General features: G+C 37.8%; 1 protein-coding gene across 29 annotated transcripts in view; it reads right to left on the minus strand.

The window, feature by feature from the left end:
* Nucleotides 1–23388, minus strand: part of ZNF711 (ZFX family zinc finger ZNF711) — a 58267-nt gene that overhangs the window by 16505 nt on the left and 18374 nt on the right. For 11 of the 29 annotated variants that reach the window (XR_015702715.1, XR_015702718.1, XR_015702710.1 and 8 more), the window contains exons 5-13: nt 19995–20099; nt 17910–18440; nt 10940–11098; nt 7936–8082; nt 7196–7333; nt 5727–5774; nt 5004–5147; nt 3780–4537; nt 841–929 (exon numbers count right to left, since the gene is read on the minus strand). Coding sequence is in view for 15 of the 29 variants with exons in the window: in XM_087749138.1 (XP_087605264.1) it covers nt 841–929; nt 3780–4537; nt 5004–5147; nt 5727–5774; nt 7196–7333; nt 7936–8082; nt 10940–11098; nt 17910–18440; nt 19995–20073 (2093 nt within the window). In the remaining 14 variants the exon portion in view is untranslated. Of the gene's footprint in view, nt 1–788; nt 1251–1633; nt 4538–5003; nt 5148–5726; nt 5775–7195; nt 7334–7935; nt 8083–10939; nt 11099–17909; nt 18441–19994; nt 20100–23388 lie in introns of those variants that run through there. The other 18 variants (XM_087749128.1, XM_087749130.1, XM_087749126.1 and 15 more) reach the window with 9 other exon arrangements.

A 23388-nucleotide genomic window follows, 5' to 3' on the forward strand; every position in this document is an offset into this window, starting at 1 on the left:
ACTGATTACAGTTGCGGTTTTTCCAAGCGCTGTTCCCTCCCTCACATCTCGAAAGACATGCTCCTCACAGATTCTAACGTTCCAAAAGGTAGGATGTGTTTTTCCCTCATTAAAAAAAAAATCCCATTAGGCGGACTTACAGACTGTTAAGCATCAACACAATTTCAACTTCTGCAATATGAAGTTACAGAACTTAATCGTTCTATAATGTAATGATGAAGCTGTAAATGACTTAAACTTTTATCCAGCATCCACCGTATACTTTCTGCCATCATTAAATACGTTAAAAAAACCAAACTTTTGTGCCCTTTACGGTATGTAGTTTCAGGGCAAGAAAAAAATAGATGCAATAGAAAATCTAGGTAACAAACCTGATGCCCCACAGCGTACCACGCTCTTAGGAACAGCAGATACCACTCACCGACTCCGAACTAAACAACGATCTTACACTAAACGACTGTTCATCACAGAAAGAATTAACCCACATACGTCATTTTAAATTAGCAGATATGTAAAGGTCAAAGCCTTTCACTGCACTCCTTGGAAGAAACACTACTGTCATCCTCAAGCATACATTGTAAAATGTAAACGTTAATATAGTTCACCAGTAAATACCAAGTATGAATAACAAAAGCTATCAAAACGTGATCTGAATGCAACGCGTAACAGCGTTATTTCATACCCCTGGCTAAAATGCTGCCTCTCCACAAGTTTCACTTCTGCCATTTCCAGCCCCCGCGTCCTGTTCCGTACCCCAGGAACTGTCAGGGACGCCGAGGCAACCTGGGATTACGTCCTTCTAAAAGCTGGCTACAGAAAACAGTTAAAATACTCAAGTACCTGATTACGCCGTCCGTCTGTAAGGTGGAAAAATGAGCCAGCAGGGATGCGTGCTTTGTCACAGAGTCACAATGATCATCTTCAGTCTGCTATGAAGAAACTCCTTCAGGCTATATATTCAATATAACGTTCAGGAATAAAGCATTAAAATTGTCAGAACACCACAACTTTAACCTCTCAGATTTTTTTGAATGCTACGGCCTCCTCTGATTGCTGGGCATACGAGAAAAAGCACTAGGAACAAAAACCAGATGAACAGGTTCACGTCCGCATCGTTTCTGGTTTTTAGTACAAAACCCACAAGTTCACTGGCTACAAGCCCGCTGGGAATCCTTGACGAAGAGTTCATTTAATATCACACTCTCTTCTTAAAGTTTTTAATCTACTACTGATGCCATAATTCAGGTATTCTAAAAAGAGAGGGAAATTAAGACAGCAGTATTTTTAGTATTTCATTTTGCAAGCTGTTCTTATTACACAGATAAAAAGACAAAACCTACCTGGCTTTTCCCAAAATATGTGAGAAGCTTTATGTTCTCTTTACTTAAAGGAAAAGATTTCAAAGGAATGTCAGTATCGCATTCGATAATTATTTTAGAAATAAGCGCAAATACGTTACCTGTAACTTCAAAGGGTTAGTCAAATAAAACCCCAATACTCTCCCCTCAACAGTCTGATAAACACACCTCAAGTAACCTGTTTACTTGAAATGTTATTACATATTAACTAGTGAAAAATGGAATTAAAAATATTAGGCAAATTTACACAGAATGACTTTCCTAAACACCATAAATGAAAAGCAAACTCCAAAAAATTTGGAGTGCAAGAGATGCGTTTTATTGTATGTCCGTTACGATGAGTAACACATTTAGAAATAATAATCCCACATAACAGTGACAATCTTATTTTACAGCGTGTACATCATTTTTTACAGCCACATAAAACACGTATTTTTCTAAGAGATTTCCCAAATTTAACTTTCTGAAGTTTAGAAATATAAAAAAAATTTATTCTCAAGGAACTGATTCTCATCTGGTGCAAAAACAAAATATGAACATTATCTGAAACACAAAGCCACAATATAGCATGAAGTTACAATTTATCATGTGAACAGCTGTGTGCAAACATGAAGCAACTAAAAAAGTAAAAAATACACATTATATGCATAACATTTATGAACAGGTTTTTCATTAAATAGCCCTAGACCAGCTTGTTATATTAAGCGCCATTTGATTTGCAGCATGCTAACACAAAGCGTTGTTTAAAGGGATGCATATTTTAAATGTATACACTGTAAACTGAAGATCCACCTCCAAACTCTAGTGGCAGCATATTTTTCTGGTTAAATACTGCATATATACTTTCTTACAGATTGAAAATGCATGTTTATAGTATGGTATAGAATTTTTTTTAAAGACTTGATTAAAAGGTGCAATTTTATGTCTATATTGAAAATTTCATATTAGGAGGTAGGACAATAATAGTCATACCTGTTAAGAACACTGCCCTAAAGAACTTCTAAGTACTCTGAATTTTAATAAAATAAAAAACCCTACATTTTTCAACTTTGTTTTTAATATTCTTTTTAGAGAAGATTTTAAAGTAGCAAGAAAAAAAAATTAGTGTGGAGTCACAACACTATGAGCTGCATCCATTTTATCCTTTAAAAAAAAAAAAAGGTCAAATTCGAAGTTAATTTTGTTATATGTGCCATACCGAACAACATTCAACTGTAGTTTCAGATAAAAAAGGGAAATTATATACATACACATCTTTAACCCTAGCACCAGAACACCACCTTTGAGATCATAACATAATGCTATATTTTAAACATCATATCCTGCAATGAAATAGGTTAGCAGCTTTGAAAACCATTAAAAAATTACTTGTTGGACCTAAACTAATGAAGGAAACAAAAAAGTTTCCCAATGAAATGTTTTTGTTTTTGTTTAAAAAAAAAAAAAAAGGAAAAAAAAAAAAGGGACAACCCCCCCCAAATTTGACCAGTTCTGGAATTTAACTTCCAGGCACGATTTAAAAACGTTATGCTCAAGTGACTGACTAATACTCTCCTTTCAAAACTGCACAAGAAGTTAAGACTCGGTTGCCTTTGCAAACAATTTGTAAATAACCCCACCGTGTATCTGAACTGTTTTCATATTGGAGACAAATGCTGTTACTGACAAAATGGGTAACACAATCCTCTTCGTTTTGTCTTCTATAGCTTAACAATGTGTAATACTATCGATCTGAAGACATTCATCCATCTTTCTGCAAATTTAAGACATTCATCCATCCTTCTGCATTCTATAGTGCTCTTTAGGTTCTGATAAGCAACAATCATAGGGCTATGAGATCCCCTGTCAACCCTAATACTTTTAAGACTTTTAATACAAAGAATGTAAAGTTATGATTTAATATCAAGCTTTGAAACCAGGAGAAACAGTTCATGAGATTTTTTTTTTTTCCCCAATTAGCATATCACAGTTTCTAAATTGCTTCCTTCTTGAGATCATATATTACATTATGGCCTCTTTGTGGTGCCTCATTATATGCTGATTTTTTTCAGATGGCCTACGGAATCCCTTTTTGCAATACTCACACCTATGTGGATAGTCTTTTGTGTGTATTGATATTACGTGTCGTTTAAAGCCTGACGCATCCGTAGTGCTATATTCACAATACTGGCATTGATAAACTTTTCTTCCACTGTGGGTCTTCATGTGCTTCTTAAGTTCATTTTGCTGCCTAAATCCTCTTTTACATCTTTTGCATTTAAAAGGCAGGTCCTTCGTGTGAACTGAGAGGATATGCCCGCTAAGTACAAAAGGATCTGATGTTTTAAAGTCACAGTGTCTACACTGATGTATCTTTTTACCTTTATGGGTTTCACTATGCTTTTTGAGCTCAGACGGACGATGGAAGCCTTTTTCACATACCTCGCATTTGTGGGGAAAATCCTTTGTGTGAACTGAAATAATGTGTCGCTTCAGGTCACTTGAATTGGTGCTCTTATGGTCACAATGTGGACACTGATGGGTCTTATGCCCTTGAAATAATTCTGTGTGCTGCTGCAGTTCTTTTTCATCTGTAAACGCCTGGGGACAGTGCTCACATTTAAACGGCAGATCAGTCCCGTGTTTGGTTTTGATGTGAGTTTTCAGATTGGACTGATCAGCACACCTGAAGACACAGTGCTGACACTGGTATGGCTTTTCCCCCGTGTGGGTCCTCATATGCTTTTTCAGCTCTGACGGATGACGGAATCCTTTCCCACACTCCACACACACATGAGGGAAGTTCTTACTGTGAACTGCAAGGAGATGTCTATTGAGTAGTCCCTGCTCTGCAGTTTCATAGTCACAATATTTGCACTTGTGTAGCTTAGGCTCCTTGTCCCTCAGTATTAGTTTATTAGAACTCAACGGGCTTGCTTCTCTGTATCTTCTTGTATATTCTGTAAACTCATGGGTTTTATCAACTTTATTTATAAGTTTATGGCTTTCCAGATGATTGTGGAAACTTACTTTTTTGTTAGTTGTAAAGTCACAGTCTGTACACTGGTATTTCTTCTTAATCATATGATCTGGATGATTCTTCATATGCCTTTTCAAGAATCCTCTGGATTTAAATTTTTTCCCACAAATATGACAAGGGTAAACTGTTAAGGGCTGTCCATCAGGACCTATTATAACAGCTGTTTTTAAACAAACAAAAACAAGTTATGAGGGAAACAAATTTACTGATTAAGAAGTTTTAAATCAGCCAACTGCTGTTCAGATTCATGCACTTACACTTGCAGCAGACAGAATGGTTCAGTAGTTTAAAAACAATCAATCCACAGCACCTATAGTTTATATAGTTTTGTTTTACAAACTGCTCAAACAGATCAGTAATATCATACGTGCAGTGAATAGATCCACGATTACTTTTTAATAGCTTGCAAAATCCAAATGAATTGCATCAGCCCTAAGTGTACTGACTCTGAAGAGCAAAAATTATTACATTTTCTATGCACAGAATTGGAGGGGTGAAGGACACAGGAAATACGCAAATCATCATTTATATTTCTTAATTCTGCATCAGCTTAAAAAAAAAAAAAAAGGAATAGTACAGGAGTAAGTGCCACTCCATGACAATACGCATAACCATACAGTGTTTACCTGTTTGCCATTGCCTGGCCTCTCCTCTCCTCCTTTTCTTGGTTTTTTGTTTTAGCACTCTATTAGTGCTAATGCTATCACAAATCTGCAGGTATTGTGTTGCATTACCGTTTTTGTTTTCTAATCGTGTATCCAAGTTATTTCCTAGAAACAAAAATTAGACACCATAAAAAACCTTAAACAACTTTTTTCTTTGGGACTGATGACTGGAATTGCACAGCAGTATATCTACTTTATTTAAAAAAATATTTCCCATTCCTCTACAATGAACATATATAAAAAAGAAGAGTGCCAGTATAAAGCACTATCTATCTTTTTTGGCAAAAGTCAAGAGTATAGTTGTTTAAACATTGATTAATTTTCAAATATATTCCTTGATTTCTCATACTTCTCAAGACATTAATCTCTTATCAGCTATGCTGGTTGTTTCACTTAACCTGGTTTTACTTCTTAACAACTGCACTCTCTCTTTTCGGACTACAAAACTATATTAAAGAACCTGGCAGATTCTCCCAACTTCCCCACCCACTCTGAAGGCCTACAACACATCTACAATTGTTTTCATTTCAAAAGAGTAGAGAAAGACTGTGGAGTCCTTCAACATATACTTTATGGATAATTTTTTGCATTCACTGATTAGGAGAACTGACACAAAAATGTATGTATTTTCAAAGACAGCAAGGTAGTTTTAATGCTGTACCGAGCACGGTTACATGTTCTTACCTGCCGCTTGACCATCTTCGTATCTTCTGGGTAGTCTTCTTTCGTCTCCTGCAGAAAATGGTATTTCAGTCATTATAAATTAAAATTCTTTTTAAAGACGACAGCTTTGAAAGTCTGATAATGAGAGAAAACTAACTCAGCTAATAAGCAACAGCTTAACTACCTGAGCTGAGATGTGCAGTCCGCCATCAGTTCAGTATTTTGCAATTATGAGCCCCAGAAAATAAAATCACATCTTTGTGAACAGTTAATATCCACTAAAGCTGTGTTTGCACGCTTACCATGCTGACTGTCTTTCCCGCTTTTCATAATTAATATGCTTGTTTCTGCAAACTTTTAACCTCACATATAACCTCAGATACCAATCCAGAAATGAGGTGAACTGAAATCCACAATTTGTTCTTGAGATCGAAGTACTTTTATCTTTCTGGATAGAACCAGGCAGATAAGACAACTTGTACCTTATCGGCCGCTCAGCACTCATCTATATGAGGCACTACAAAGTTCTGGGAGACAGAGAAGTAACACCTTACGAGCATATTCCTCAGCTTGGATTGAAAGCGCTTACTGCTATGTGCCAAGGCTCGGTGGTTCTAAACCACTTTATCGGCCCAGTGACTGTGCTCAGAAATATTACACCAATGAATTTTAACTGACTAACTTGCTCACTTAATTATAACATAAACCATGGATGACCTGATACCCTCTTAACATACATTTAACGTGCCAAAATCCAAGAAAAAATATGAAATAAATGGATATTCAGAATTCGCAACATATCCTGATAAGACACTTCTACTATCTGAAGCGTGTCTGCAGAGAACAAATTACCTTTTCTCTTTTTGTTTCTAACCTGAAGGACTAACAGGCTTGCAACAGGCATATGAACTGAAATTATTAGGAACACATATATACAATTATTCCTGCTAGTCCCTTTTAAAAGTTATTTCCCCTTCCTCCTAGCTAACGTAAAATACTTCGGGCTATTCTTTTTGTAAGATCTTCAACAGCCAACTTAAACAACCATTAAACCCCACGCATTCTGTACATCTGAGCTGGAACCAAGAACAGTGTAAGAATTCTCCTAACAGCTTTCCTTTCTACTTCAATGTATAGCAATCCATTCATTGTATGCAAGACAATCAACCACTACAGTAATCTGTAACTGTTCGACAGGTCAGCATTAGAAAAAAAAAAAACACCAATGTAAAAACGTAATTATTTTCTTCATATTGAACTGCAAACAAACTAAGGACCTTATGTGTAAAGGTCATGAACGATGTCAAAACAATTTTTCACATCATTTAATCAACTCCACTAACTGACACTTCTAGAAGATCAGAAGGAACTGTTTCCAAACCCCTAGGGAAAGGTGAGAAATTATCACATTGGCACAGAGATTCTGTGAAGCTAGATTAGGGAGAAAATAATGGAAGGTATTTTCAGAGAATAAGCATACAGATTCCTACCGTAAGCAGCAGCCCAAGCAACAGGGACAAAAGTTTTATTCACACCAGCATCTTCAAGCTGTGTGTCTGGAAGCGATGTAGCTTCTTCTTCACCTACAATAACTTCCATATAAACTTCATCTGCTATTTCAGCACAGCCTGGATTAAAGGAGAAGAACAGATCTTTAATTTTATTCTGCTCATCCTAAATTTTCCTTCATTTAATTTGCTCTCACTCTGATTGATACCCGTTATAAACTACTTTTCTTCCTTTGGCATTTAGAACCACCCCTTCCCTTAGGGGATCATTGTTTATGCAGACATTCCTTAAAGAGAGAAAACACGTATCAATAAATATAAATCCAAAATAAATACCAACATAAATTCAAATATACAAACTTATAAACTTGTAACTGATGACATTTATTTGTCACTTTGCCAGAAAGCTGATTAAACAAGGCAATTCACAGTAGGAAAACAGAAAAATGAGAAATTTGACTAACCTCATTAACTTCATCCATGGACATGTTAAATTTAATATAAATAATGAAATGATTGCATACAGTATGCACAATGTGCATTTATCCACATCACTTTAAAATAATTATAGCCTGCTCTTTATTTTTAGGGAAGATGAGCTTAGTTTTCTACTACTTCAGGCTGAAGAATCCTTCAGAAAAATTAAAAAAGTCCTTGAGAATGATGTTTATATTGTTGTACAAAACAGCATGAGAAACAAAAATGTTTCTTATTATGCTTACTAATATCTTCATCTTCCTGAGAAGAGTCCTTAACAGCCATGTAAACCATTTTTTCTCGCTGCATTCTACCAACACCTCCTTGTTCAATTACTCCAGCTACAGAATGTCCATTGTGAAAGTCACTCTCTGTGACAATTTCTGTCCCACCTTTAATAAAAAGAAGTTAAACACATTAAGTAAACGTAGAAAAGTCACTGTTAAGAGTAATTTCAGATTTAAGTATTTTTTTTCTTATTTACAACAAAGCTATTTCATAAAACTCCCAATTAAATATTTTGACATTCATGCCTGTCATAAAACCATACAACTTTGATACTTCGGGGCGGGTAAGGAAGAAGTTCTCTCAGTGTCTCCTGATGAATTCGAGACTGAACAACCACTACCCAAGAGGGATCAAGAGCCTCCTACGCATGCCAGCAGCGAACTCGGGTGCGACTGGAAACATACACCTGCCCGTGTCCACCAACAAAATGACTGTAATTCTAATCTTGCCCAGAACACAGCCTTTAAATTCTCTCGAGATGTGAACAGCTAATTCTCATCCCTCTTCCTCTCCCCAAATCCTACTTACTCACTTTGCAAAAACAGATTCTTAGGTCATTTTTCCTACAAAGATTCATGTCCCAGACTCATTACACAGGATTGAGCAGTAACTTATACTGGCGTCACACTCCTCAAACCATGAGAGCGCAACTGTTATTGCCAATTATTTCAACAACAAGAACATTATCTAGAGAGACAGACTAGCAGGGATGTAAGGTGCTGCACCGAATCCCTGGAGACAACACAATCTGAAGAGTAGCAGCTGGAAAGAAGGAAATGAGAAGAACTGCCCGCGCGGTCCTGCTCCGGGTGGCTAACAAGCTTTGGGCCACTGACTTACCTGAACAGAGGCAAAAGAACAAGTTCCAACTTGGAACTTGATACTGATGCTTGAGTCAGAGAGAGGTGGCAGATAAATATTGATGCTTAGTCCTCCATGCATCTCAGGGACTGAACAGTGAGTAGAGAAGCGGCAGACTACAGCAGAACAAGCTAACACCTGGTATACCAAGAGTCCTTGTTCGCTACTACGAATGGGCCTGATGGAAAATGCTCAGCTAGGAGGCTGAGTCCAAATCAAATACATTGATCCATCATTCCTTGTGTTTTGTAAATGGGAGACTTTGCCAAACATCCTTGCCACCCAAGCCCATTTTTATATTTTTCGCCAAAAGTGGCTTTGCTGGGACATTTATCCAAGTATCCAGACTGCAATGCAAATGGATGACTCCTAAGAACAGCCCTCCGCCCCACCCCCACGTACAAAAGGATCAAGAGAGTACCGCTAATGGGTAAACTTGAATCTTGGATAGTCTTTGTGAAGACTGTCATCTCTGTTTCTGTCTTCCTTAATGCTGAGCAGCAAACGCACGTTACCAACACATTCAGCTCTTTCCAAGGGGAAGTACTCACCAGTAAGGAACGGGGTAATTTCCCAGGACTACCTCCTGGCTATATCAGAAGCACTGAGAATAGCTCATGAGAACATCCCCGCTGTAAATCAGCTTTCAGCCAAAAGAGGTTCTGATTGTTCCTGCTGCGGCATTAGCAGTCTGTCCCACAAGACTAGCAACCTATCCCCAGAGGAAGAAACCATCTTTCAAGAACAGGGCCTGGCAATTCATGTAGGAACTGGCAGATGAAACAGACGCCACAATAGATAAGGGATGTTAAGATGCTGCTTCTCTAGACCCTTTCCCCATGGTCTCAGAAAGCACATGGTCTTTACAACCTCTTTCTCGTACTTAAAAGGAATGAAGGCTCAAATACTGAAAATCCCAGGGCGTTACAGAAATACTGACCTTCAGCCGAATCAGATACTGTCCATTCCAAATAGGACAGTAAAATATGTTAAGCTATTCTGGCAACCTTGTGAAGGACTTGATTAACAGGCTCCAAAATCTACGCTTATCATGCTGCAAAAGATACTGAGCAACTCATAAGACAGTCTTTACTGATTCTGAACCTACCCTGAGGGACAGAGAAAGCCAAAAACAACGGCCCTATGAGCTAGCAGTCTGATCATCCCTGGAACAATCCTTTTCTGCCATTAATTTGAGCTGAAAGTATTAGTTGTTTCTCAGAGAAGAAAAATAAAAGGCATCACACAGCCGAAAATTTCCTGAAGCAGGAGTTCATGCTACTTGAACAACGGCACCAGGACTGTTACTTATTGGAGGACTTTCTTGATCTAATCCACAGTTCTGTCTAAAGTTTGAGATTTTCACAGCACAGGCAGGCCAATGCTACCCGTCTATGGGAGATGACTGCCCTTCTCCACTCCAGGAAGAACACAGCCAGGCTGATTTGCCCTGTAAATGGCCCTGGGGCTCCTGGCCAGATACATTCCAGTGAGGCAAGGTTTCAGTACCTAAATGCAAAGGGTAAAGCGGAATGAGCCAGAGGTTTCAGCTCTGAGAACAGCTGTATGGGGGACTCTGCTTTCACAGGTTATGAAGAACAGAACATGGGTTACCTGTACGCCCACTTGCAAAGCACCTGGACGTGCTGGATCTATCCTTTGCAAAAGAGAACTGCAGAGCAGTTCTGAGTTTCTTGCTTAGGTTTGGAAATGACTGTATGCCTAAAGCCCCAGCAATCTTCCCCCCTCTCTGCGTCAAGGCCACCGAAGAATGTTCAATGACAGGAATCCACTCTAGAGGCTTTTCTGTGCTGACACACAGTCTTGTAACGTCAGAGAAAAGCAGCAGCTGAAAAACAGCTGCAGACACCCAACCACTTCTACATTTGGGCTTTGGTTGCCTGACAATAAATACTGCTAATCAGAAAAGAACTTGAGACTAATACACACCCTGTATTTACCGCGTATCGGCAAGCCTCCACAAATGTCACATTCTACAAAACATTCCAGTCAGTGGATTACATGAAATTAAGAACAACAAACAAAAAGACCCTGAAATACTTCTTACTATTGGAAGAACACATAGAATTTAAAAGGTACCTATTTCGACATCATCTTCAGCTTCAGCTTTAAATATGTACACTTTGATAACTTCTGAACCAAAACCGTCATCTTTAGCAACATCATCATTTGTCACCTCAGTACTGATTTTCAAGGGGGTGCTTCCTATGTGGTCCAATTTTTCTCCAACATCATCCACTGTAAAGATAAGAGAATAATAATGAGGTTCAAACACATTTTTTGAAAGTCAAAGTAATCAGTAGCATGATTTTCTCCACTATTAACCCCATGCATAGTAAAGGTTTGTATTCATGAATGGCCTTTATAAAACAGTTCATCTCAAGATATTTAGAAGAGATTCCAGAGGTTCAGTACTCATTTTATTGCAACTCAGGAAACACAGCAAGAATTACAGAATGAAAAACATAAGAGGGAGCTTGTCATCAAAGAGAACGTGGTAACTGGTTATGTCTGAAACTATTACACTTAGAAATCAAAAATGTATCAATGAGTAAAATTAAACATCTATCAAAAAATGTCAGAAATTAACCCAGAATTGCCTGTTACAGCCTAAGAGTCCCAAAAATTTTCACTACTCTAAGATACTGGTGACTAAAATTTAGTAGCTGAAACTCTTATGAAGTGATGACTGAGTATTTTCCCAGTGAAAGAAGTGTGTATCAAAAATCTGACTACATCTTCACCCTGAAATTATGATTTTATCCACTTTATCACTTGAAAACATATAAATTAATGAAGATTATTGTATAATATACAGCTGATTAAAAGATGCAGTGAAAATAAATCTAAATACTACTATGAGAAATTGACTTCTCATTCTTTATGTATGCAACTTAGTCACTCTGATTATTTGATCTATACATTCAAAATGCTCATTTTATTTATACAACAAAAATTACATCCAAGCTATTAAAAGTGTAGAAGTATTACTATTTTGGTAAAAAGGGTATTCGCATAGATACCATATATATACCCCAAATTGCCAATACGGAGGCCACCGAACATCTCTCTGACGTACGTATTGCCAACACACTTCTCCCAGTGGATAAAATTAGCTCCTGTGCAGATGGCCAACACAAAACTGTGCAATGCTTAACACCCACTGAAGTCCTCTAAATAGAGAACAATTCCACAAAACGTAAACAAAATCTGAATTTAATACATTCCAAGGAAGTTGCCAGCTCCTGCATACGTAACATTAAAATACGTGCATACTAGGTAAAAAAAAGATTATTAATATTAAAGTGACAGTAGTGTTTCACGACTAAGAAGAGAGTCTACTCAACGGGGGCACTGAGGGCTCTGAGGAAAGGACGGCTTACCTCGGGATGGCTGCAGTGGTGCCCAGTCCCCCTCTAAGTTTCCCGCCCTCGGTGCGGTGATGACTGCTCCTGAAGAGCAGCTTTTAACTACTTCAGGCTACAGCCTGGCGTACTGAGGTAAACTGGAGTTAGTTTAAGCTTTTCTTAATACTCCAGGCAGTCACGCGAGGTGGTTCAGAACCTGCTAGAAAGGGAGCAGATGCCTTTCCTGCAGCGGGGCGGGAATCTACCACAGCAATCCCAAACTAAGCTCTTCCCACTCACGGACAGGATTCCACGGAAACATCTATCCAACTAACACCGTGTTTCATCCCCACACTGAGGAACCTTATTTCTATTTCACAAATCTTGGACTGCATTGAAAGAATACAGAAGTTATTGAGAACAGAACTAGATATAATGTAGGTAAGTACAAATAAGTATTTGATTTCATTTTAGAACCTCTGAAAATCATGTATTTTGATGAAAATTAAACAGAAAACATTAAGAAATGCTATGTTTTAGCTGTGTCTTTTCGTAAATAAGAGATTAATTGCATTGCTGAAAAAATACCAAACTTGGATCAGTAGAAAAAAAATTTCCTCAGGAGAAGTTTTCTGGTTTTTAATTAACATTCTAAATCTCTACTAAAATTGATGCCAGCAACACCACCACCTTAATCTGTTAAAATCTGACAGGTACTGCACGGCGTCCACATTACCTTGCAGGACAATGAAAACAGTAAGAGTACGAACACAGCAGACGAGAAAGCCACAACAGAGAACTTGGCATGTTCCTTTGACACTTAAGTTTACCAGCATCAGGTTATTCATACATCTTTATATCCAGTATGGGAGGGTAACTGCATCTGCTAATTGAAATTTTTTATGCTGCCAGAATGGCGTTATTAGAAGAGAGGATTACGCATCCTCTGCTAACAGGAAAAAGGAAGATGCTAAGAGATACTCGTCTTGGAAAAAGTATTTCCATACATCTGCTATGTTTGAATTTATTAAAGACCATTTTCTTTTCTGCGTGGCTTTTAACACTTACAAAAGTTTCTTATCCAAATTCCTCAAAATTATACATATACATTTAATTTTAGTACAATGAACATTTCTACTGTGTCTATGAGCCTTTGAAGGACTGGAGGTAACTAATAGCGCAAGGTAGGAGTGATTATATATACAGTTGTATGATGAGACATGCTGCCAAAACACAGGAAGAACATTTGAAGGCTGGATGGAAGAAATCACTAATTGTAAGCTGTTACTGTAATTTTAGAATTGGTAGGTGGTAGTAAAGTTATTTTCAAATCTGCAACTCAAGCAACATCAACTTTTTCTAAACTCATTAATTTTATAAACATAATGCATTAGCGGTTTAACACAGAAAATAAGTATTTCAGTACTGGAAGGTTATTTAACAACAGCAACTTCCTACTGAACAGGGGAGTAATCACATATATGTGATAAGTTTTCTTTATGGCAAAAATTTCCAACTATTTAACTAATATTGGGTGACAATGACTGTGTACCACTATGTACCTGGTGAAACAACATAAGAAAAAACCACACAATTTTAGATAGCTGCCTTGCCAGGACACCAATTGCAATACAACAAAGATTACATAAACAAAAAAAAAATAGGATTTTTTTAATTTTACAATTTTTGTAAGAATAAATATTTTCAGCCAACAATATAAAGTAAAATAGATTAATATAGCATGTACACTCACATGCTGTGTTTCACCATTACAAGTAAAGTCCCCAAATCTTCAATAGCCTTTAAAAAATAGGGAGCCCTGTCTTAGGGGGGCAAACTTACAACATTATCTTTAAAATTAGTGGTTACTCCCACACCATCAACCACACTGCATATTTTCAAAGATCTTCAGTCTCTACAATTTAAGGTAAAGTAATGGAAACATATCAGGAAGCCTGTGTATCCAGGGCCTTTGGAATCACTTTTCTAAAAAAGCAAAAGTGTAATATAACAAAACTGGACTGAGAAAATGATACTGATATAGACTGTCATTTGTAAGACGTTGCCTTTTGTTTCAAATACCTCAACAACAAAAGACACTGAATCGGCAATTGCTATTGCTTAAATTGCTGTCTTACATGAAGTAAATTTCATGGTTTCAATCTGTTTTTTAAACACATTTAGATAAGGGGAAAACAATCAACACAGCAGGACATGTAATCTTTGTCAAGTTCCAAAACATTAGGACTATTTTTAAAAACAGATTGTGGAAATATTCTATTGTCCGAGTAACATGACTTCAATCATCAGCGCTAACCCATCAGTGCTACATTATCTGATGACTTTTCCCAGTGATAGGTCTCAGGAACAGGAATGCTTACTTTATGTCAATGGAATATGAAAGTGTCTTCCAGATCTGACTCATCCACCAGAAGCACTACATATTATTATCTCGTCACTTAAAATTAACTGAAAAAACACAACAGAGAACCTTTATAAATATATGCTGAATCCTCCTGAATAAACAAGGTTTAAAGGAAAACTCAGCACACTTCCAGTTTTAAACTTACCTTACTTCGCTGTTTTCAGGTGTGTGATGTCCAGATTCACCGTGGATTGCCAGCTCCCAATTCATGTGATGCCTCAGCATGCACTATGCTGGTGATATCACACCCACCATAGGAGCCCGTAGGGATAACATGAGGGCAAGATAAGTCCCGTGGTTTTACAATTTTTCATATTTTTATAATGTCCGATATACTTATTTTATATCCCATAGGTTACAATATAGGAGTATTAATATTGAAATGTTTAGCAAATTATGTAACACTGTATTGTAATACACTAAAAAGGAGGTGGTGGTGGAACAGTACCTTACCCCTAAAGGCCAGCTCCAGTGTTGTTCTTTGGTGGGTATGAGGTCACCAACATAGTGCATGCAGGGCCAACACACGGATCGGGAGCTGGCAATCCGCTGTGGGTCTGAATATCGCAAACCTGAAAAACAAAAAAGGGTACGCTTTAAGCTACACGTGTGCTAACTCCTCCCTGGCAAAATGGGATGTACATAATTTTCCCATCTCAGTATGAGATGGATGTGTGCATGATCACACCATATGCATTTGTTTTGTATTCATTTCCTTTTTAACAAGTCCCTTTTAAACGGGTATTCTTAAAACAAAGGACCATGCATATCCCATGGCATACGTGGTGAACATATCAAAAGAAGATTTTTCAGTCTTATAAGGCTGATTTTAAAAGCCCAATTCATCTGCACTGAGATAGCAGAGTGGTGATAACCTTCTACCAGAGATTTCCAATTACAAAATCATACGCAGCTAGTTTACAGAACTATCAAGACAAACTCATTATTTTCCAAATAGTGTTTACACGAAAATATAATTAGCAATACTGTATAGAATATCTGCATGGGAATGTTGTCTTGAAATGGTAAAAAAATCATCTTTCAGCATATTTAAACTGTAACCCCCAACAAAAAGTTAAAATTCCACTCAGCTCAGCTTCACACCCTAAAATGTAGTATTTTACCAAGTTCCCACAATGTGTTCCACAGAACAGCTGGTGGTATTCCCTCAGGGCATATTTGTAGTTTTATGTAAAGTCCCTCCTTTTTAGATGCTAAATATCATTAAAAGGCAGCTAAGAAGTATTTTGAGATTCTTTAAAACTATCATTTTGATGTGATTTACATCATTAAAAAAGTTCAACAGTCCTATATACACACCCCAACAGAAACAGCATAAAATTAACTTTCTACAACATTTACCGAACATTTCATTTAACAATTTAAAAAATACAAATAAATGGTTTTAAACTGCTTAATAAACTGACACATTTATCTATCCTACACAACAGATTATCCTCATAAACATAACAAATTTAAAGTTAATTTAAAAAACATTTAAAAAACAGAAAAAATAAAAACTGCATAAGACTGATTCATTTTTGCTGAGGAAAAAAATCAATAGATACTTTGTTGGGTCAAGCTGGCATACCCAGCATAATACAGCCTCAAAACTTCGCAGAGGCAAGAGCCTGCCTTCATTTATCTAAAATGATTACTTAAAACAGAATTCTGGATTAATAATGCCGCTTCCAACTGTGATTATTCAGGCATATCATGATTATACATACATGTAAATCTATTTTGCTTAAAATTAGGTCTCAAACTGGCTTCAAAACATTGCAGAAGTCATCGGTAGGCTTGAGAGCACCTGACAAACTATAAATGGATCAGACACAGCTGGGGTCATCAGGTAACTGTTACTGAAAGTTTACAGACGCCCTGGTCTAAGTGCAGTGATCATCACTATCAATCACACTTATCTATCTTAGAAGGAATTCCAAAGATGACTTTACTTACAATTACAAAGGTGCAGTTGGAAATACCGCAGTTACAGAATACAACTCATCGTTAAGTACTCTGTCAGAAAGGAGGAATTTTTTCAATGAAACAACTGACTGTAAAAACGGTGTTCCTTTATTTACAAACACACAAGAATTTTTCCGTTGTAGGTCTAATTTGCTTTTGGATTGAAGTTTTTTTGGTTCTTTTTCCAAAAAACCCTTTTTGACTTCTATTAGTGATGTATGGCATTACAGTAATGATAGAATGATGAAAAAAATCATTGCTGTCCATCCTATACTGAACAAAAAATAAATACCAAAAATATATTTTGCGTAAGGGACATAAATGCTATAAAATATTGAAATTGCTGTCATTGCTAATCAGTCATGTCCTCTGTCTTGAAATTTTTAATAAATGCAGCTTGCTGTGAACAGACTGACACTTTGACACACTTGGCATTGACTTTTTTTTTAACATATTGCTTCTGACTAAATAAAATCTGTTTTGACCTACTCACATTTTGATAACTAATTTGGAGACATCAAAAACGTAAAATGAACTATCATACATTTAATCAAACTTGTGTAACAATAAAAACTGGTATCTTGAGTATAATTTAACCACTGAGGAAACATAATATACCTAAGGTCCTTTCAGTAGCTCTCACTCAACAAGCAGTATAGGAGCATACAGTTTCCTCAAAGAGCTGAATGCTGTGTGGAAACTGAAATGGGCAGCCACTTTCCAGTGTCAGAGAGACAATCAGTTAATGCACACAACCACTTAACATCGAGTTCAGTCCAGAACAGCACAACATACCATAAAATGCCTATTAAAATTTTTAATACAGCTAAACAAACAGTATTTGGTTGACACGTAAGACAAAACTTTATGAGAGAGGTATCTTAAAAACCTATTTCTTTGTTGGATGCTACTGATTAAACCCAACACATTATTTTTACACAAATCTATATAATACAGCAATATACCTGGGTATTTTTTTTTAAAAAGTACTATACTCAAAGTATGTGGAAATTTTAACTTCCCAATGTGTTTTTCTTAATTTTCAGGAGCACCTAGTTTACGAAACACAAACATGCACACTCATTCACTCAACAGCATGAATGCCATTCTCTTTCTTGCTGGATCAGCGATAATGGATTTTTCATCAAGAAAACCCACATCCAGACGCCAGGAATTAACTGGGCAACAGACTATTATTTAAGAGTTCCAGTAGAGAATGCAGCCAGAGTCCAGCTACAGTAACTTCTCCCCACTAGACCACTGCTACGTCAGATCATTCCCTGTTCATATCTACCTTTGTTTAACTTACAAGATATCATTAAGTAGTCTTCAGATGTACTCTTGCCATCATCATCGTCTTCTGTTTTTATGGTCACTGTGGAGCCAGGAACAGTACCAGCTGCTTGAATGACTGCTTCAGAATCTGAGTTCGTTACAAGAACTTCTTCTGAAACCATTGTAGGCGAGTTGGCTCCTGACACAGAGTCTTGCACCACATGCTCCAAATGTCCATCAGGACCCGTAACAAGGTCAGCCACGAAAACCTGATCGGGAACTCTAACGGTTTCTGTTATTAGATCAGAAGTCAAAACATGATCACTGGTATCTAAAGCTTCTTCAATAGCAACATCAGCTTCCAAAACAGAATCGGGAACAATTACACCTTCTGTTACAACATCAGTTTCAGTGATGATGTCAGGTCCTTGGACAACTTCAGCTGCTAAGCCATGATCAAGAGTTATTCCATCATCGGTAACAACATCAGACACTAGGACAGCTTCGGGGACTGATACAACAATATGGTCTCCATCAATATGAGCAGTGCCAGCCATTCCAGCCACTATGAAACAATTATGAATGAGGAGAAAAATGTTAAAATTATTGCATGAGCAATTAGTCTATCTAAGAAATGGAATAATTATACAGATAATTATACAGATAAGTTAAACACAGGTGTACAAATTTGTTACTTTTCAATAATCCACATTTTGCATTTCACCTGATAAAGACTATCCAAAGCAGCCTGTATTCTTTAAATTAAGAAAACCAAAACATGCCACTTCTTTAAGACATAACGTGGAATTTGCCCCAAACTTATTTCATCTTTTTTTAAATTCTAGTTAGAAAAAGTTTGATTACAGTAGCAAGCTGAACCATCACAGAATTCTTGCATGATACTGGAAGCATGGTAACAATACATTAACTACTGTTACAATAAAAAGACTCTCATCCTTTAGACTGCATGGGCCTTGATAAAAACAAATACTCAGCTGTGTGCAACATTTATAGTACAATTTCCAACAACTTGCCACGTTGCAAGGAATGGCTAGAAGCAGAAACCTGTTTTTCATTAACAGACTTGACTGGCCAGTCATATTTGCAGGCTACTTTTCTATACATAAAAAACAACGCACAGTGAATTATTTTAACACACACATAAATAGCAGTTTTAATCTTAATGAATAAAACACTCAAGAAAATGGCTTTTATCAGAAAGAAAAAAAAAACCACAAAATTATTCAGCATTGTACTGCAAATGCAATTATTTTGGTACACTCTGAGGGATAGTAAATCACATTAGGACAAGGACATGGTCCTTCCCAATACTTGGGAAGGTCACCTCCTGTCATAATGCAGAAATGGAGATGCACAAAGAAAAGAATGGAGATTTCTTGCTATCCTTTCTCTAAACCTTCAAAATTGCTGAGGTTATTTAGCACTGCCACAAAAAGAAACAGCATTCATTTAAAAAAAATGAATTTAGAAGCAAGTTTTCTTACAGCGGTACAGTCCCAGGACCGATGTTCTTGACAGAAGACTTCTAAGCACATGTGAACATGCAGATTTACCTAAATCTCTAAACTGCTCTCTATGTAATAAGTTACCTGTTGTCGCACAGAGACATTACTTCCCACCACATTTACTGAAATACCCTAAAGGAGAACTGGAGACAGTGATGGAGGTAAGCACACAAAAGCTCAGATGTTGTTTACATCCTGTACTGGATGGTATTTATGTCTCCTGTATGTTGGAGATTAACAACTACTCAACGTGATTTCAAGCAGAAGCACACGCACCACAAAACCGCTGAACTCCAGATAACATCTTCTGTCTCATGTAGAGCACTCTGGGCCACAGACTTAACTTCCCCCCCCCGCCCGCCCCCCGAATTACTTCAATATTTTGGAATAAGTGACTATTTTAATATCAGCAACCAAGTATACAAAGACATATTAAACATCACCTTAAATTCTGAATCTTCTCAAAAGAAGTCATGCAAATAGCATTATTATATTCGTCAACTCTACATCTTGATATCATTAATAAACATAGAGCAAAAACCTGAAAAACAGTCTTGATTTTATTCATTATTTTTAATAGTTAAAACGTTTACCAAAATCCTGCATAATCATGGTGTGAGGCATTTTGGATTCTTGCGTTTGCAGTCCAAGACTTCCACCACCTGGATCCATATTCAGCTAATTTCATTCACAAATAACTGCAATGAAAGCAAAATCAGAATTTATATTAAAACAGTGTTACTATGTTAATTAGCTTTACTGGATTAATGTGTCACACTGACAAACACAGAAAAGTACCCAAAACTTCAAGAAAAAAGCATGCAGTACTTCACACAATTCACTTTGCTTTATTCTTTTGGTTTTGTATTTTTTGACCTAAAACCCCGAAAATGTTTCTATCCATAAGTAGCCCTACAGTAATCAAAAGAATTACACATGCGAGTGAAACCAAACAAGTCAGTAATTCCTGGTCAGGACTTAAAAGTTTTTTTCGTGTAAGTCTTTGGTTACTGCCTGGCCCAGAACAGTTCTGTTTATATTCTGTAGAATTTAACGGGAAAGTGCTTTCTAGTTACCTTCAGCATGCAGAGGTACAGACTTCAACACTACTTTATTTCTAGGAGCAGTAAGCACGAGAACTGCCTAAACCTTCCATTTCCCCACTGCAAACTGAACCTTAAAATATTTTTGCAGTTTTATGAGACTACCTGTCTCCATAAGGTAACAGCTCACCAACTGCCAGCAAAGATCTCACCTGCAATACCGCCATCAGCCCATAGGAACAAAACTAGGTAACACATTAGTAAGCAACCGAACCCAGCTACACTGTCTAGAAGCAGAAACTTTGGCAAGAAGCAAGTTAAACACACTGCAGCTAACTGTCTGTAGAAGCCAGAAATACAAGTCAGACATCAACAGCACACACGTGCTATTACTAACTACGCTTACCACGTCAACACGTATTAGTAACTATGCCCGAAGAAGTCACCTTTGCTCGCTCTCTCTCTGTATATACTCTTCAACTAATTATCGAGACTGGTAATTATGGATGCGTGGAGCCACATCAAAGAAAGTTGAGAATTCTATTGGGAGCATCAATTTTTCAGATTCTTTCACAATTTTCTATAGATCAGATATTTCAAAACAAATTTTCACGTGTCAATTTAATGGAACATTATGTTTCATTACAGGTAAGTTTTGAGAAAGCTGCATAGTGCACCAAATTTACAAGAACAAAAGTGCCGAAGCCGATTTTCTCTTCCAGCGGCTGTGTATGAACCCCACTACATCATTAAAGTCCGACAAAAGGCCTGGTAGAAGATTTAATCAGCCCTCCGTTAGATTTGCATGCACTGTGCAGAAGTACCCGTTACAACAGACAACAGCTACGCATCCAAGAGGCCCACGTCTCCGCTGCCATGATACTTACTGAAGAAACGACAGCGCTCAACAGACTTCTGTGCTGACACCTCTATTTACCATTCCGGCGTTAGGACTGCATTATCCATATTGGTTGACATTTTATTTCAAAACTGTCAGGTTACTCTAGAAATCTTATCTTCCAGCACTGTCCCTTCTGTGCTGCCTCATTTCTGCTGCCAGGGAAAAGCTGCTCCTATGCAGCTATCTGCAATATCCCTCTAATAGAAAACGGATCCTTTAAAGCTTCTGATAGAACAGATCCGCCAACCCTCTGTAAACTCCCCACTGCTCTCCTTCCCTGTTCCATCTTGAGCTTGATTGTCTCTCTTTTCTTCTGTTTTTGACAATTGCTTTGTTGCTTTGGCTCTTTTAGCTCCCCTTAATGCTTAGGGGCTTCTGTTTCCCCGTTTCTCTTTTGTCAGACTTTCCTATTTTCCTCAATCCTTTAAAATTACACCAGTTCCTCAAACCTTGCCTCACAGCCATGCCAGTTTTACTTTTGAGATTCCCGCATTCCTTAAAATGCAACTCCAATTACATCCAAGAATTTTCACACATGGAGAGTAAATGTTGAGCTTCCCAGTAAAATCAATTTTACCAAGATCTCCATTTCTGGTATCATATCTATCTTGAGGATGCTGAATCTCTTTCATAAGGTACAGCTACACAAACTTGCTTTCAGAGAAAGAGAAAGCATGTAACATTTCTTTGACAGAGTGTTTCCATAAAATACGAGAGAGAAGGATAAATTAGCATTCCTCCATGTTATTTGCATTGCTACTAAGCATTAAAGAGCGCAGATTCTGAATTATTTTGCAATTTGCTGCAACCGAAAAGACTTTTACACAAGTTCTCAGCGCAGATGAAGTGACTCCACAGAAGCAGCTACCAGGAGCTACAGTGAGCAAGGCTGTGAAAAAAAGGTGAAAAACCTTTACCTTAAAAAAGTCACTGTTGCGCAAGACTAAAATTTTGTGCTTTCCTGCCCTCTCGTACCCAAGAATGGGAAATAAGTGACAGTATCACACAGAAAACAAAGAGTTTTAGGAGTTGTGGGAAACGAAGGCAGAATAAGAGCTCAAGTCAGAACTGCCTGGAACTGGGTCGCGCAGAGATGAATAAGGACAAACGCTTTTAAAAGCAGCTCTCAAAAATATGGTACTTTTACTGTTGCAGTACCAACCTTGATTTTGCTCTTCTGGATCTCATAAAAAGTTGACCACTATCCTACTGCAAGAATTTGTCTGAAGTCTGAACATCTGAATCCAAAATCTGATAGAAACTTCAAGTACTTTGTGGTACAACATATTTGACAACCCTACTGCAACAAAATACACCACAACAGAGTTAAGAGCCAACACAGTCAAGCAAGGTGATAATAAAACAAGCCAAGCTGTAAGAATAAATGGCTTAAGTGCCTGAAATCTCTGAGATACCTCTAAGCCAGAATCAAGGGACCCAGGGAAGAGCCAGGGCCTCACGCAACTCACACCATCGCACTGACCCAGAAGCAAACTACACTTTGCAGCAGACGTGACATTAATTTCTCTTAAGGCATGAAGCTCTACCAATAACAGGCACTAGAGTCCGCAGTAAAAGACCCTACAAACCGATCAGATCAAAGCATCTCAACGCCAGTTACTATGTTTACTGCAACACTTGCGGCTCACCCGCACGGACAGCGCTGGATCCTTGGCACCAAACCCAGCGGCCACGGAGGAGGAGATGCTGGCACTGCCGGCGCCAAGGGCCCCGCTGCGCTGGGCTGACCCAGACTCGGGCGGCCGCTGCTGCATCAGGCACCGGGCTCGCTCTGCACGTGGAAACCGATGCTCCCACGTCACTCACGCCAGGCAGAAAGCCATTACGGTGAGATGATGGGAAAAGTCAATTTTGGTGCTACGTTGCTTTGCCTCCTTTTTTATGATTGTGTTAAATGCCTTCACTTCAGTGGGTGATGCAGAACGCCTGCTCTGTGCAGGCCAGGACACACACGCCAGGCGGGTACAGCTTTGTCTTTGGGGTTTTTTTAATATGAAAAAATACAAGAGTAACAAGAGAAAG

Source organism: Nipponia nippon, unplaced genomic scaffold, assembly GCF_047370975.1.
Source record: "Nipponia nippon isolate SJK-2023a ecotype South Korea unplaced genomic scaffold, ASM4737097v1 scaffold_12, whole genome shotgun sequence".
Taxonomy (NCBI): Eukaryota; Metazoa; Chordata; class Aves; order Pelecaniformes; family Threskiornithidae; genus Nipponia; species Nipponia nippon.